The 17,858-nt window shown below is 44.6% G+C and overlaps 2 protein-coding genes across 2 annotated transcripts in view; one reads left to right on the top strand and one right to left on the bottom strand.

The window, feature by feature from the left end:
* Window positions 1–828: 828 nt before the first annotated feature.
* Window positions 829–4,483, bottom strand: LOC115202735 (nucleoplasmin). Its single transcript, XM_029766789.1, has 10 exons — window positions 4,339–4,483; window positions 4,055–4,116; window positions 3,879–3,961; window positions 3,538–3,654; window positions 3,156–3,249; window positions 2,796–2,920; window positions 2,588–2,613; window positions 2,429–2,462; window positions 2,209–2,247; window positions 829–957 (listed from the first exon to the last, which is right to left on the bottom strand). Exons 2-9 carry the CDS (start codon window positions 4,089–4,091, stop codon window positions 2,215–2,217), a joined length of 549 nt encoding a protein of 182 aa, XP_029622649.1. The 5' UTR covers window positions 4,092–4,116; window positions 4,339–4,483; the 3' UTR covers window positions 829–957; window positions 2,209–2,214.
* Window positions 4,484–11,828: 7,345 nt separating this feature from the next.
* LOC115203875 (seizure 6-like protein) overlaps window positions 11,829–17,858 on the top strand; it is a 66,367-nt gene continuing 60,337 nt past the window's right edge. The window contains exon 1 of the mRNA XM_029768948.1: window positions 11,829–12,222. Within this exon, the coding sequence (XP_029624808.1) occupies window positions 12,135–12,222 (88 nt within the window). The 5' untranslated portion in view covers window positions 11,829–12,134. The remainder of the gene's footprint in view (window positions 12,223–17,858) is intronic.

Below are 17,858 nucleotides of genomic sequence, written 5' to 3'. Positions count from 1 at the left end.
TGGGCTATTGTGTGTAGATTGATGAAATAGTTTCCCCCCCAATGTGGATAAAGTCAAGGGTCTGAATACACTGTATAGACATTGAAGAGTTAAAAGCCAAAGATGGATTGTGTGGTTGATTAGAAGCACTGTGCGAGAAACTGTTCTGCCACCAGTCATTCATTTTCTACATTGGCGAATAGACATGAAAACAAAGTAGCCACCCACTGCCTTGACAGCTTTCCATACTCAACCAGCTTCACCAATAGTCTTGGTGTTCCCACATGCTGAGCACTTTCCTTTTACTCCAGTCCAAACCATCTCAATTGGGTGGAGGCCAGGTCAACTGATCACCTAAACTACACTCCATTAAACACCTCTCTACATGACTGAAGGGGAGTAGACGGGTTAAAGGATTTAAGCCTTGGATCATTTGTGCCATTGAGAGTGTATGGGGGAAAACAAGGGTACGTTAGTAGTTGCCAGGCACACCAACGCTGCTGGGTTTCACACTTGTATGAAGAATGGGCCAGCATCCTTCTAGAACGCTTGACACCTTGTAGAGTCTAGGCCCCTACAAATTGAGTCTGTGGGGTGCAACTCAATGTTACGTATTCTCAGTATATTAAGGCATGAGCCAATGGAATTGTGGGGTTAATTTGGTACATGGTGTTCTGCTATATTCAAAACTGAACTCTTCAGCGCTGCCAAGAAAACAAGGGGGGGGGAGAAATTTAACAATCCTTAAACTCAGAACATAGTCAAGGCCTCTTGCTAGAACTGACTTTCCCACCTGAAGATCAATTACATAGTGATCAACATGTACAAAACTATGACAAGGACACAAGACCATTTCTTCCAAATGATTTACTTAAAGCACCGACAACATGTACAGGATAAACAGCCTTAATTTAATCCCTGTACTGAACAGGTAGAAAGACATTAAATTAAACAGGACATTTGGATGAGCAGCAGCACCTGGAACAGACCATAGAAAATATTTACTCTTTCAGCAAAGTCATCAGGCACCAAGGTTTTTTTTATAAATGCTATATGCCCCTAATGGTTATTAAATGGGGTGGAATCTAGCTTCAGCAATAAGGAGAGACTAAGGAACATTAGTCAAACTAGATTCATTAGTCCACTGTTGGTCCCAAAATGTTTCTCATGAAGCAAAGGGCTTGTTTTGACATTGCATCTGACAGTGCAGGCAACTGCCTACAAATCACCTTACCTCACTATTTGTAGCTTTGTCCGTAACAAAATGTTCATACAGTTCAGCTGCTTGAGAACACAGCCAAAGTGTCACTTGTGGCATTTTGCTTCTTTAAAGTCCAATCTTAACTTCCAAACATTTTGGGACTGTATAGTGGACTAATGAAAAACAAAATATGTACTGAACCAAAGCACAACATTAACCATTTGAGTTAGTTCATATAGGGAAATCAATTTAAATTAACCCTAATTTCTTGATTTCACATGACTGGACAAGGGTGCAGCCATGGGTGGGTCTGGGAGGGCATAGGCCAAGCCAGTCAGTTTTACGTCCCTGCACCAAAGGCCTTATTACAAACAGTTCCAGGTGGCTGGTCTCAGACTGTCGTGGAGGTCCTGGGCTGGTGTGGTTACATGTGGTCTGCAGTGGAGGCTATACTGCAATTCTCTAAAATGGAATTGGCTTCAGGTAGAGAAATTAACATTCAATTCTGGCAACATTCTTGCAGTCAGCATGCCAATTGCACGTTCCCTCAACTTGAGGCATCTGTGGCAGAACTGCACATTTTAGTTGCCTTTTGTCATTGTCCCCAGCACAAGGTGCACCTGTGTAATGATCATGCAGTTTAATCAGCTTCTTGATGTACCACACCCATCAGGTGGATGGATTATGTTGGCAAAGGAGAAACTCACTAAAAGGGCTGTAAATTTTAGGGCAGCTTTGTACCTATGGAACATTTCTGGGATCTTTTATTTCCACTCACAACCTGAGACCAACACTTTCTATGCTGCGTTTATATTTTGTCCAGTATAGGCGAGTGGATTTTATACATGCCATTTATCTGACACTTCAGCGAAAGTGACAGTCACCTGTGCAAATATTTGACATACGGGTAGTCCTAGGAATGGAATCCACAGTCCTGGTGTTGCAAGAACCATGCTCCACCACCAGATACAGAGGCCCACTCAGGGATTACCATTACGTCCTGAGGCAGTCGCCAGGTAGCCACTTACCTGGGATTACTTTCCCTTATTTTTTCCTCTCCCCTTTCCCTGAAAAGCATAGAATCAAACATTTTAAATACAGGCCAGTCATGATTCTAACACGAGACAAGATTACGTGCACTATATAGGGAACAGGGTACCATTTGGGACAAAGGTTGAGTCTCAGATTGAACAGGAAAATAAATATAGCTACGTATAAATATTAAAGGCAGAGTAAATATTAAAGCACCTTTTTGGGAGGGTTCTCATCGTCTGACACAGGTCTGGAAGGAGAGAGAATCAATTATGGCTTTGGCAACCAGATACAGCAACAATTACATTTCTGTAAAGCACTTCCAGGAAATGATTTCATAAATGCGTCATAGAAGCATTGATTAACACAACTTACGCATCTGCTGCCTCTGGCTTCTTTTTCTGGAGAAGGGGGAAACAACATTAGCCTGATCCCAGATCGGTTTGTGCATACCATCTCGTTGTCAAGCCAAGTGCGAGTAAGAACACGCGCTATAAGTATGCGTATTGCCGTGCCAAGTGAAAATGGTAACTATAAATCATTCAACAAAAATATGAGCTAGAATTTGATGTAAGACAGATACCTTGCCTGCAGCATTTCCACTCCTCACTACTGCTTTCTTGGGCTTCACTGGAGACTCCTCAATATCCTCCTCCTCGTCCTCCATCTCATCATCATCACTCCCCATGCCTGAGAAGTCATCCTCCACTGGAAAGCAACAAGTTACATAGATGACAGCTGCCAGTTAGAAAGCCCTGTAGTTGATGATTCCAAATCTCTACTAGAGCTACCCCCTTAGCTAAACTATTTCATCACCCGATTCCACAGTAATAAACCAGATACTCCTCAAGACCTTGACAAGCTGAACCAGAAGTCATTAAGCCCTTCATTTTCACCCCCATCAAACCCCTCAATTTAGGGCATCCCTGGTCCCCCTACTCACATGCAATGTGTTCCCCACAGATGTACACAGGTCCAGCGCCACTCTTCAGCCTGAAGGTAACAGGTGGGTGGAGTTCAAGGCCGGAGAGATTGACCTGGAGATATGAATACAGACAATAACAGTGTCCTCATTCAAACTGATAGAGCCTTGCACCCAGCTAGGATAGGCCTGTAACCCCCTGGTGATTACTCCCATTGTCAGATTTCATTTAGCCTTGTAGGACTAGGTAATTGGAAAGTAGTTAATTTCACAATAGAAATCCAGGTTTATCAATTGAACGGTTGAAAAATATGAACTGCAATAGATTTAAGCCTACAACAATTGGTGAAAAAAAAACTAATTCAGGCTGCCACAAAATAAATACATTGGGACTACATCATACCATGGGCATGCTGTTGGCATGCAGGGTCGCCACGGCTATACCTTTACCATTAGCTGGTTCTCCAGTCATCAACTCCACAATGTTGAACTCTTCTTTGGCGCCTGCGCCCAGACACATCTGCCAGGGACAAGTCAGTCATTTGCAAATGCACCACTGAATTTATTTAAATTGCGTTCTAGGTTGCATTGATTGCAGTCGTACTACCCGTAGTAACATATCAAGAGCATTTCAGACATTTTCAGCAGGGCTGCTATACACGACCTGAAACCCACAATCAGTTCATGTGTTTGTACAGCACTTGGATTGTAAAACGTCATGCTCCAAGATGAGTGATGACTTACAGTTCTCAGGGCGAGTTGATGTTGGTAATTTGTATCATCCGTTTTGAACGTTTCCTCCATCTTTGACTCACTGAGTTCACAACCTACAAACAGAATAAAATAAAGCCTAACCGAGTCCGTCTAACAGCTACATTTAACGGGCACTCTAGGAACACCATTTCTAAATAAATACCTACCCCATAACATCGACAGTGGTTTTTCCTGTTTGTGCATTTTTTTACAAACTTAAAACTTTTACCTGGGGAAAAAAACAATACTCGTGAGTCACACACGGAACCTAACACATTAAATGTGCAGAAGTTTGTCAAAGCCTGCATTTATTTAGCTGACTAAACGACGTTTCTGGTGGTTATTAGAAACGTCCTTCACCATTGAGTGGAGTTCAGTCTGCTAATACTGAGCAAAACCAAGGGATTTCGCAAACAAAGCTTCAATCACAACGTCGCATGAACATGCTTACCGAAGAGCGCTGCACTTCCGACTGGTCCTGGACAGATAGAGAACGAGAGAAATGCAACTTCGGGAAACTGACGATTATAATGAAGATGAGAAGACAGGTGACGCTAATAAAGCATCAAGCGCCAAAGCTAATTGGCTCGTTAACCGGGGTGATGCACCCTAGAACAGATAGGCACTGATTGAATCCCAGTCCACCGCCTAGCTTCTACCGTGACTTCCAGAGAACACATAAACTTCGGGAACACTCTTGCATGGAACAAGGCACCCTTTCCCTTCTTTTGTGTGAAATTGCTCATCGGGTGCCCAGTAGAGCGGTCTCGGGCTAAGACTGCATGGAGTGGAGCGCATGTTCTCGAAAATGGCAATGGAAAGTTAAAAAAAACAAAAAAAAACAAGGCATCTGAGTGATAGCGGTGTGAAGTCTAGACGAGTATGATGAAGATGATGCCAGCAATGGAGGGAGGAAGAGTGAGGGCAATACTGGATGGACTGCTGTTGATAAGCTAGAGTTGAAGTTAGGAAGATAAGACTTCTAGTGAACCTGCTGCTCAGCGCGATCATTCGTCTCAGGAACCTGTAAATAGCTGGAGGATGATGAGGAGAGTAACCCCCCCCCCCCCAAAAGAAGAGGATAAGGAGAGTGAAGAATCCGATGAAGCTAGCAACAGCGAGGGAGACGGTTTGTCGATGAAGATCAGTGTCAAGTGCAAACAGAATGAGCTGTACTCCAGACCGAGTGCTGGAGGTGATATGGAAGAGAAGGACGATGAATTACCTGAGGTGGCAGGTGTGGTGTTGAGCTTGGAGCCCGAGCCTTGCACCAATCGTCATTCATCTGGTCCGGTAGGAGTGAGATTTTTGGATAAACTGGACCCTTCCTTTTGGCTGACCCATATGTGGTTTCAGGTTGAGGGAAAAGGAAGTTGGCTACTGTTGAATCGGTGAAGGTAACCCGAAGTGGATTTTTTTGTGTTTCTTCCACCGAGAGGGAGCGACACTCCACGCCATGTGAATGGGAACAAGACCTGTTACTTGCTTTGCTCTCAAGAACATGGTGCCATTGAAAGGAATGATCTCTGGGGTAGCGGTAAGGGTGGAGGTGAAGATTCCCAGTGTCTTTGACGGTCACCATTTGGTGCGACGCAGACCTGTTGGCGAATGTGGTGAAACAGAAAAGTCACTGTTTGTCCTGTTGAGTTTTGATGTTAAGTCGTTGCCCAACAAATTCATGTTAGGATATATCAGTTATCCCATCAGAGCTTGAGTGCCGAATCCACTACGGTGTTTCAGGTGCCAAGTTTATAGTCATGTTGCAGCAGTGTGTAGGAGGGAGAATCCTAGATGTGAGAAGTGTGCAGGAGGGCATGGGACAAGGAAATGTGTAGTATCAGTGAAACAAGTGGTATGTGTTAACTGTAGGGGTGCCCATGTTGCTGGGGATCAGAAGTGTCCGGTGCGAGAGAAGCAGGAGGAGGTTGCCAGGGTCAGAGTTGTACAGAAGGTGTAGCATGCTGAGGCAGTGAAGAAAGTAGAGGAAATGGGTCAAGGGTGAGGGATCCTAAGAGGCTCCCGGTGAGTAGTAGACTTTTGCCAGCATGCTGTCAATAATGGCTGATCCCTGGCCGTGACCCCACTCTCCGAGGGTGTCTCACACACTTGTACGTGTGAAACAGGACAAATATAAGCACCCCCTATTTGACCTTTGATGGGCCTACAAATGAAATGGGCTTCAAAGTAAGGTTGGTTTCTTAGCGTTCATTGCCATGGTAATCAACTGTACCGCAGGAATGGAACGTAAATCACAGAAAATACATGTGGTGGTGGCAGATGCAGAGAAACCATTGGCCTGGTGTAGGATCAGATGGGGGGGTGGGGGTAATAAGTGTAGGGTTAGTTGGCAGGGTCATTTGTTTTCTTCTCTTTTTCCATTTTTGTATCACAAAGCATAATGGATTTATACTCCAGTCCAGTTGATGACGGTAATGCAACATTAATATTGGATGCCAACTGCCATCACACCCCGCTGAAGAAGAAGAAGACCGTGCCTTATGGGATTCCACTTCGTTACGAAGCCAGCAGCGTTGCAGGCTCAGTTGAAGTGCCTACCGGAGGGGCTAACACCTTCGATCATTTTCACTCCCTCAGCTTTGAGACACTTGGCGGAGGCGTGCGTGAACACGCAAATGGAGGGACGATTACTTGGGGTTCAGACACATTTGTTGTTGGATTCATGCATAGAGATAGATAGAGGACTCATCTTTGTATCTGTTTCATTAAAGTGTCCGTGACAGCGTTGGAATCGAGGCAATCTCAATTTTGAAGTAGTACATTTTCTCCTTCACAATTGGCTGATCCTTCCTGATGACCTGGTTGGACATGACTCCAACAGGGTCACCAGGAGGGATCAGCCAATGAAGTTGGGTGTCCCACCCAGTTGACTACATTAAAATGGTGGAAGCCCTCTGTGACGCTGCCCATGCTAACACAGCCTTTTGACCACTAGAGGCCTCTATCATTCTCTATGGATTCATGCCGCTTGTGTTCCAGGTTTTCTTTAGGGGAAATCCCGTTGGAAAATCCTATCCACTGTGTGGTGAGTTGGCTAGTACAGTAGCAGTCTCTCTAGTCGAGACAGACGGGTTGCCTCCCACAATGCCCCAGTGTAGTTGCTACCCTAGGTCTGGGATTTCTGAGACTAGTAACAGCAGTAGTGAGTGACTATGTTTAGGCTACTGTGTAAGCGTATACAGCGTTGTAGTGTGTGACTGTGTAACCTTAGTGTGTGTGGCGTAATGAGGGATGACTTTTAACGGTGATGTTGTTGAAAACACATAAAGCAAGCAGTTTCTTGTTGTGTGAGAGCCTCTGTTCTTCAATTCTCATTCTCTACTGTGTGTGTGTGTGTGTGTGTGTGTGTGTGTGTTCTGCAGACAGCCGTGGGATGTATATTTAATGCATCTCTGTGGGCTCGGATCTCTGCAGTCAGTGGAGAACAGAGTGGAGAAAACATGAGCTGAGTGTGTGACCACCGCACCCCTGAGGGGAACCCACACAGACTCACTAACACACACACACACACCACAAATTCTCATATACGCAGACACACACACTTGCTCCTAGACAGGCCATCAAAAAGTACCGTTTTGGGAAGAGAGCAGAGAGAAAGATGAACGGATGAGAGAGAGAGATGCATCCATTTAATGAGAGAAAGAGTAGACCATTGAAAGTGTTGGACATAAGTGTATTTGACACAAACTTCAACATTGTAACACAACACCCATTTCTCTTTAACTAAGCCTACTCAAAGCCTGCATAACAGCTGCACATTCTCTATGCCAGATGAATACAAGACCTCGTCCTCTGATTGCAATGCTGGCTCATATTTCTCCCATAACATTCAGACATAAATACAGGCCTTCCGTAATGAGCCATCCAGTCGGATTTCATATGAAATATAAATTGCAGGATAATGTGGAATAATTCAGATGATTATGGAGCTGATTGCGTCCCTGATGGCTTCTAGCTTGACCGGTGGAATTGACCACTTTAACGGCAGCAACATATCGACTGAATACTAATGAAACTGACGAGAGAGAGTGGGTGTTTGTGAGAAAGAGAGTGGTTTGAGGGATCGACTAGATGAGGAAATAGAAACTAGCTGAGGACGAAATCCCTAATGTTGATCTGAGATACATAAAAACAGAAACACAAGTCCCCCATCCACAGATTTGTGTGCCTTGACTGTGTAGAAGACTCATTCTAATCAAGCCTTTGGAGAAAAATTGGACCGTGGGAGACATGCAGGCTTGTTGATGTACGCTAAGTCAACAGGCACGTAGTGAGTCCCAGCGCTAGTTCCTGTTGACGGTGTTGTAACACAGGAAAACTAAACATGGTTTCCGTAGCGATAGAAACCTTCTGAGAGGAGTTGAAGAGATCTACACCAAGCTGCCATGGCCACAGGGCTACTCCATATGCATGGCACACACACACACACACATGGTACTACACACACACACACACACAGAGTGCTACACACACACACGGTACTACACATGTTGCACACACACACACTTAGCCCCCTCATTTGACAGTGCACGGCTGAGCGTGTGTGGGATGGAAAGGAGATTCCTTACTGGTTTCAGGGACAGCCATGACAATGAGAGAGAGAGGGAGAGAGGAAGGAAACGGAGAAGGAGAGACGCATATTGATCTTGTGCTGTTCAATGGCTAACACTGTTTTCCATGTTGTGTGTGTCTCAGTGCCCAGAGGACAAGAAGCAAGGAGTTCAATGAATCAATACAATTACTAGTGGACGACCTACAGTATCACCCACTGCGTGTGTGTGTGTGTGTGTGTGTGTGTGTGTGTGGTGTGAGTTAGCTTATGTGAGCTTAACTGTTGAAAGTGACCTTTCTGACACACACACACACATACACCACATAAATGCTAGAATACTACAGTGTGAGTGTGAGATGGTAAGACTGCGGGTCTGTGATAATCATTGAGCTCGTCTCACTGCAGAGGCTTATCCCCCCCTCTCTTCTGCGTACACACACACAAACACACACGTGCCGCATAAGCACATCTCTCCCCTCTGATGCCTTCCCCCTCACTATCCGAGGAGAGAGTGAGAGGGGAGAGAGAGAGAGAAAGGGAGGCAGGGAGGGATAGGGAAAGTGGAGAGAGCGAGGGTGTGGTGGTGGGGAAAAGCCAGGAGGCGAGTACTGAGAGATCACCCAGTAATGCTTCTCTCCATCCTCCATACCTCTATGTGTTGTCTCTTCCTTTGTTATCGGGGATGGGGAGAACACTGTGATATTGCTTATCGTCTTAGATGTTTTGCCATAAGAGAACAAACAGAAGCACTGAAGCTTTACTGTGTTTTTATCGTACACATCCGTGTGATCTGAACACCACTGGTTCCTGTGGCCTGATAGTGTTGAGTGTTTCAGCACCATGGACAGCAGCCTATATGATGTTTGACTCTCTCATTCTCTCTCTTCATTTTGATCCATCTGTACGGCAAAACGGGATCCATTTCTGGCACGCACGTTTCTCCCTGAAGTGTTGCACTCATACACTCCCCTCAAGGATTGATAAGCATTGTGTTTGTGTCGACGGAGGGACTATCATGCCTTTTACACACCAATCCTATGCTTTTAACTCCCTGAGAAGGAGGCAACGGGTGCACACTTCAGGGAGAAGGAAGAGAATGCTAATTGGGTCTGGGTAAAAGGTGGAGAGGAGGATGTCTTAGTGTTGCTGCTGTGGTGATTAGTATGTAAATCCTACCAGCCCTGTTACTGTGTAGGACATGACAGGCTCAGTGCCGGGTCTCTGTGGTGTGTGTGTCTGTGTGTGTGTGAGTACGAGAGCGAGAGTGAGGGAGAGATTGGTGGGGGGAGGGAACAATAATGTAGTCAAGTCACTAAACCTCCAGTCCGATTCGAGTGCCAAGTCCCTAGCATTCAAGTCCGAGTCCTTTGTGCTCGAGTCACGAGTCCCTTGTTAGTGCTCAAAGCTACATTTAGTAGCGTAGAAAGCTGAATAACTTACTGTCTTGCACATTGGTACGGCTAGCAGCTCTCTGACATTTGCTTTTCTATATATCATGTTGAATAATAACAAGGGAGAGAGACTTTCTGACAACAAAGTCACGACTGGTCGAGTCCGAGTCAAGTCCGAGTCCTGGACTGGGCGTATTACGTAACACTCACCGTCCCACTATGTTGCTTCCTTAGTGTGTGTGTGTGTGTGTGTGTGCACATGCAGTGATGCGCACTACAGAGCACAATCCTTTCAAGCCTAGACAGCTCCTCAGACCACCACTGACTCTCTCTCTCTCTCTGTCACACACACACACAAGCACTGCGTATGATAGTTGGGGAGATTGGGGACTATGAAAGGGACAGATGGAGAGGGCCAGCTGCTGTGGTCCTTAATGAGGCATCTAGTTGCATAACTCAATCCTAAACCCCAACACTTTCTATTTACACTACATGACCAAAAGTTTGTGGACACCTGCTCGTCGAACATCTCATTCCAAAATCATGGGCATTCATATGGAGTTGGTCCTCTCCTTTGCTGCTATAACAGCCTCCACGTTTCTGTGAAGGCTTTCCACTAGATGTTGGAACATTTCTGCTGGGACTTGCTTCCATTCAGCCACAAGAGCATTAGCGAGGTCGGGCACTGATGTTGGGCGATTAAGCCTAGCTCAGTCTGTGTTCCAATTCATCCCAAAAGGTTGCTGGTTTGAATCCCAGAGCCGACTAGATGAAAGATCTGTCGATGTGCCCTTAAGCAAGGCACCCTAATTCCTCCTGTAAGTTGCTCTGATAAGTGTCTGCTAAATGACTAAAATGTAAAATGTATCTATCTCTTGCTCTAAACCCCGAAAATATCTTGCTCTAAACCCCAAAAATATCTCTCTCTCTCTATCTAAACCCAATACGTTCAATCTATCTCTCTAAACCCTAACACTTTCTATCGGTGTATCTTATCCCTAACACTTTCTATCTCTCTCTAAACCCTAACACTTTCTATCGGTGTATCTTATCCCTAACACTTTCTATCTCTCTCTAAACCCTAACACTTTCTATCTGTGTATCTTATCCCTAACACTTTCTATCTCTCTAAACCCTAACACTTTCTATCTCTCTCTAAACTCAATATTTTCTGTCTATCTTATCCATAACACTTTCTATCTGTCTATCTTATCCCCAACACTTTCTATCTCTCTCTAAACCCAATACTTTCTATCTGTCTATCTTATCCCCAACACTTTCTATCTCTCTCTAAACCCAATACTTTCTATCTGTCTATCTTATCCCTAACACTTTCTATCTCGCTCTAAACCCTGACACTTTTGATCTGTCTATCTATCTAATCTATCTATCTAATCTATCTATCTATCTATCTATCTATCTATCTATCTATCAAGTTATGCTCTCTATTCATTCTCTCTCTATTCATTCTCTATCCATTTTAAGTGTAACACAGAGAGACTTTCTTTCTGCACTCTCTTTTCTGTGTTTCTCTGCTCCTCTTTTGCCCTCTGTCCTTTCAGATGTACAACAGGGCACCGCCATGGATACTGGCATTTGCTAGGTGAATACCAAGGGGTAGAGCTCTGTTGGCACACACACACACAATGTGTAACGACAATCAGCAGTTTTAATTCCTAATTATTGACAAAGGCAGGTATGTTGTCTGCGGTAGACTAAATCCCTTTCAAGTATGAAAAGACCGCAAATGAACATTTAGACTGAATATTTTAAGCTTTCTCTCAATTTTATAGCAGCTTCAGCACTACTTCTGTTTGGTATTTCAAGCCAGGACATACTGTATCTTTTTATGTATTGATCTGTCCTTACCGGCTCTGTGTGTGTGTGTGTGTGTGTGTGTGTGTGTGTGTGTGTGTGTGTGTGTGTGTAAAACGTATGTGCACGTGTGTGTGCGCGCGGTGTGAGAGATCGAGAGGCATGCAGTTTGGCACAGCATAGCGGGAGGAGAGAGAGGGAGAGAGAGCGAGAGACCAGGACAGAAAGAGCAGAAGAGGCAGAAGAGACGTGGCACATTGCGAGGTTCAGGCGAAGGGAGGCAAGACATGCGGACCGCAGAGAAATCACCACCACCACACTGCGCGCTGACAGAGGAGTAGAAAAACAAGTGGCACGTCACATCTAGAAGATCGCTGTGCAGACCGACTGTCGAACACCAACCTATTCTCCGCGTGCATTCCGTTAGCAGGTCTATCTGGACAGAGCGGCTCTGTCTGGCTGTGTGAAGCCATGCCACCGGGCCATTACCGAATCGGTGCCCTATCAGCGCTACTCTGTCTCTGTGTGATTTGGACCGGGTTCGCGGCAGAAACACAAGGTAATGATGCTGGGGTTAACTTTCTGCCTGGTGTGTGTGTGTGTGTGTGTGTGTGTGTGTGTGTGTGTGTGTGTGTTGTTATCTCTGTGCTAACCCATTTGAGGGATTTGTTTGAGGTTCCCCTTGGCTCCTATCCAGCATGAATGACTATCACAACTTTGCTTTGTCTGTGTTTCTAAATAGCGTAGGCTACTAGAATTCTAGCCTATTACAGTTAGAATCATGATACAAATCTTAATTAATTTCTTTGAGCACTTTCAATTACATTGGATACAGTGGAGGCTCCTCAGAGGAAGAAGGGGAGGAACATTCTACTCAGTGAATTTCATTAAAAAAAATAAAACATGATAAACTATCCTTTTTAGATAAAACATGTCACCAAATATCTGATTAAAACACACTGTTTTGCAATGAAGTTCTACATAGCCTCAACAGCATTCTGTAGGGTAGCACCATGGTGTAGCCGGAGGACAGCTAGCTTCCGTCCTCCTCTGGGTACATTGACTTCAATACAAAACCTAGGAGGCTCATGGTTCTCACCCCCTTCCATAGACTTACACAGATTTATGGAGAAGAAAACCTTGGCAGCAGTGCCGCTTACTGACAACAGCCGAGATAAACAACTTAACATCTTTTTTGATAGATTTGAAACAGCGGGCAGGCCTTCTGTAAATGACTTACCCCTCACAAATGACAGTCCCATAATTATCTCTAAAAAGGGTGTCCTTAGGGTCTTCTTTAAACTCTATCCTTGGAAGCCATAAGCTGTGGTGATCTAAACTGGCAGATTATCAGGGAGTGTAAATGGCAACTGTGTGATATACAGAAGAGTTTTCAAGTGTTACTGGACAGCTGCAGAATCCCCGAAATCTGGAAAACTGCAACTATTGTGCCCATTCCCAAAGTGTATAATCCCAAATCCCTGAATGACTATCGTCCCATTTCCTTGACCTCGGTGATTATCAAATATTTGGATTGCGTTGTCCTGGGACACCTTCTGCACATGGAGAGCCTACTGGACCGTTCCAGTTCGCATATAAACCAGGCCACGGGGAGCGCATTGTCCTGGGACACCTTCTCAAGCAAACGGAGAGTCCATCTGTGGTAAATTCAATTGATTGGACATGATTTGGATAGGCACACATCTGTCTATATAAGGTCCCACAGTTGACAGTGCATGGCAGAGCAAAAACCAAGCCATGAAGTCGAAGGAATTGTTCGTAGCTCCTAGACAAGATTGTGTCGAGGCACAGGTCTGTGGAAGGGTACCAAAAAATGTATGCAGCATTGAAGGTCCCAAAGAACACAGTGGCCTCCATCATTCTTAAATAGAAGAAGTTTGGAAGGACAAAGACTCTTCCTAGAGCTGGCCCCCCGGCCAAACTGAGCAATCGGGGGAGAATGGCCTAGGTCAGGGAAATGACCAAGAACCCAATGGTCACTCTGACAGAGATGCAGTGTTCCTCTGTGGAGATGGGAGAACCTTCCCAAAGGACAACCATCTCTGCAGTACTCCACCAATCAGGCCTTATGGTAGAGTGGCCAAACTGAAGCCACTCCTTAGTCTTGAAGTTTGCCAAAAGGCACCTAAAGCACTCTCAGACCATTAGAAACAAGATTCTCTGTGGAACACTATCTACCTAGAGTTTTCATCTGTATTTTTCGTAGCTGTCTACATACCACCACAGACTGATGCTGGCACTTAAACCGCACTCAATGAGCTGTACACCGCCATAAGCAAAAAGAAAACGCTCATCTAGAGGTGGCACTCCTAGTGGCCGGGGACTTTAATGCAGGGAAACTTAAATCAGTTTTACCTAATTTCTATCAGCATGCTAAATGTGCAACCAGAGATAAAACAAATTAGAGACCACCTCTACTCCACACACAGAGACGTGTACAAAGCTCTCCCTCGCCCTCCATTTGGCAAATCTGACCATAATTCTATCCTCCTGATTCCTAATCACAAGCAAAAATTAAAGCAGAAAGCACCAGTTACTCGGTCTATAAAAAAAGTGGTCTGATGAAGCAGATACTAAACTACAGGACAGTTTTTCTAGCACAGACTGGAATATGTTCTGGGATTCTTCCGATGACATTGAGGAGTACACCACATCAATCACTGGCTTTATCAATAAGTGCATTGAGGACGTCATCCCCACAGTGACTGTACGTACATGCTAGAGGTCGACTGATTAATCGGAATGGCCGATTAATTAGGGCCGATTTCAAGCTTTCATAACAATCAGCAATCGGTATTTTTTGGCCACCGATTTGCCGATTAAAAAAATAAAATAAAATGTACACCTTAATTTAACTAGGCAAGTCAGATTAAGAACACATTCTTATTTACAAGAAGCCTAGAAACGGGGGTTAACTGCCTTGTTCAGGGGGGATTCGTTTTTGCAACCTTCAGTTACCAGTCCAATGCTCTAACAACCTGCCTTACATTGCACTCCACAAGGATTAACAGGCTGACTACCTGTAACACGAGGGCAGCAAGAAGCAAAGGTAAGTTGCTAGCTAGCATTAGACTTATAAAAAACTATCAATCTTAACATAATCACTAGTTAACTACACATGGTTGATGATATTACTAGTTTATCTAACGTGTCCTGCGTTGCATATGATCGATGCGGTGCCTGTTAATTTTCATTGAATCACAGCCTACTTCGACAAACGGGTGTTGATTTAACAAGCGCATTTGCGAAAAAAGTACTGTCGTTGCACCAATGTACCTAACCATAAACATCAATGCCTAACAGGAATATTTAGACTTAGTCACCCGTTAGATAAAATACGGAACGGTTCCGTATGTCACTGAAAGAAAAAACGTTTGTTTTCGAGATGATAGTTTCCAGATTCGACCATATTAATGACCCAAGGCTCGTATTTCTGTGTGTTTATTATATTATAATTAAGTCTATGATTTGATAGAGCAGTCTGACTGAGCGGTGGTAGGCAGCAGCAGGCTCGTAAGCATTCATTCAAACAGCCCTTCGCTGTGCTTCAAGCATTGCGCTGTTTATGACTTCAACCTGGGTGGGTATAATTTGTGGAACGTTCCAACAGGAATCTATTCCAAAAACTTCGTAAATAACAAGGTTTCCAAAAAACAACGCATACAAAGTTGTATAGCGGCAGAATAAGATACCGGGTAGGGAGTGGTCTATTTCATTGCGTTTTTCACTCATCACGTTTATTCCAAAAAATGTCTGCCCTCACATGTTTGTTTGCCTATGGACAAACATTAAGAATAAGCTACGTGGTGAGTTGATGCCTATTCGGCAGCTAGTTAGCTCGGTTTGTATGCGTTGCTACTTTGTATGCGTTGTTGGTTGGCAACCTTTTACTTTACGTTTTTTGGAACAGATTCCTGTTGGAACGTTCCACAAATTATACCCACCCCTTCAAGCCTATCAACTCCCAAGATTAGGCTGGTGTAACCGATGTGAAATGGCTAGCTAGTTAGCCGGGTGCACGCTAATAGCGTTTCAAACGTCACTCGCTCTGAGACTTGGAGTAGTTTTTTCCCTTCCTCTGCATGGGTAACGCTGCTTCGAGGGTGGCTGTTGTCGATGTGCTCCTGGTTTGAGCCCAGGTAGGAGCGAGGAGAGGGACGGAAGCTATACTGTTACACTGGCAATACTAAAGTGCCTATAAGAACATCCAATAGTCAAAGGTATATGAAATACAAATCGTATAGAGAGAAATAGTCCTATAATTCCTATAATAATATAATAACTACAACCTAAAACTTCTTACCTGGGAATATTGAAGACTCATGTTAAAAGGAACCACTAGCTTTCATATGTTCCCATGTTCTGAGCAAGGCACTTAAACATTAGCTTTCTTACATGGCACATATGGCACTTTTACTTTCTTCTCCAACACTTTGTTTTGCATTATTTAAACCAAATTGAACATGTTTCATTATTTATTTGAGGCTAAATTGATTTTATTGATGTATTAAATTAAGTTAAAATAAGTGTTCATTCAGTATTGTTGTAATTGTCATTATAAAAAATTAGAATAAATAATCGGACGATTAATCGGTATCGGTTTTTGGTCCTCCAATAATCGGTAGCGGTATCGGCGTTGAAAAATCATAATCGGTCGACCTCTAGTACATACCCCAACCAGAAGCCATGGATTACAGGCAACATTCGTTCTGAGCTAAAGGGTAGAGCTGCCGCTTTCAAGGAGTGGAGCTTATAAGAAATCCCGCTATGCCCGTCGACGAACCATCAAACAGGCTAAGTGTCAATACTGGACTAAGATCAAATCGTATTACACCGGCTCCAATGCTCGTCAGATGTGGCAGGGCTCGCAAACTATTACAGACCACAAAGGGAAGCACAGCCGAGAGCTGCCCAGTGACACGAGCCTACCAGAAGAGCTAAATAACTTCTATGCTCGCTTTGAGGCAAGTAACACTGAAAAGTGCATGAGAACATCAGCTGTTCCGGATGACTGTGTGATCACAGTCTCTGCAGCCGATGTGAGTAAGACCTTTAAACAGGTCAACATTCACAAGGCCGCAGGGACAGACAGATTACCAGGACGTGCACTTCGAGCATGTGCTGACCAACTGGCAAGTGTCTTCACTGACATTTTCAACCTCTCCCTGTCCGAGTCTGTAATACCAACATGTTTCAAGCAGACCACCATAGTCCCTGTGCCCAAGAACACTAAGGTAACCTGCCTAAATGAGTACCGACCCATAGCACTGATGTCTGCAGCCATGAAATGCTTTGAAAGGCTGGTCATGGCTCATATCAACACCATTATCCCAGAAATCCTAGACCCACTCCAATTTGCATACCGCATCAACAGATCCACAGATGACACAATCTGTATTGCACTCCACACTGCACTTTCCCACCTGGACAAAAGGAATACCTACGTCAGAATGCTATTCATTGACTACAGCTCAGCGTTCAACACCATAGTGCCCTCAAAGCTCATCAAAAAGCTAAGGACCCTGGGACTAATCACCTCCCTCTGCAACTGGATCCTGGACTACTTGACGGGCTGCCCCCAGGTGGTAAGGCTAGGTAGCAACACATCCGCCAGGTTGAGAGCTTCAAGTTCCTTGGTGTCCACATCACCAACAAACTAACATGGTCCAAGCAAACCAAGACATTCATGAAGGGGGCACGGTTAAACCTATTCCCCCTCAGGAGACTTAAAAGATTTGGCATGGGTCCTCAGATCCTCAAAAGGTTTTACAGCTGCACCATCGTGAGCACCCTGATGGGTTGCATCACTGCCTGGTATGGCAACTGCTCGGCCTCCGACCGCAAGGCACTACAGAGGGTAGTGCGTACGGCCCAGTACATCACCAGGGCCAAGCTTCCTGCCATCCAGGATATCTATACCAGGCGGTGTCAGAGGAAGGCCCTAAAAATTGTCAAAGACTCCAGCCGCCCTAGTCATAGACTGTTCTCTCTGCTACCGCATGGCAAGCGGTACCGGAGCGCCAAGTCTAGGTCCAAGAGGCTTCTAACCAGCTTCTACCCCCAAGCCATAAGACTCCTGAACAGCTAATCAAATGGCTACCCAGACTATTTGCATTGCCCCCCCCCCCCCTATGCTGCTGCTCTGTTATTATCTATGCATAGTTACTTTAATAA

This window comes from Salmo trutta, chromosome 12 (assembly GCF_901001165.1).
Source record: "Salmo trutta chromosome 12, fSalTru1.1, whole genome shotgun sequence".
Lineage (NCBI taxonomy): Eukaryota > Metazoa > Chordata > Actinopteri > Salmoniformes > Salmonidae > Salmo > Salmo trutta.
The sequence above is the reverse complement of the archived record's forward strand: the minus strand, read 5'-3'. Positions and strand labels throughout refer to the sequence as shown.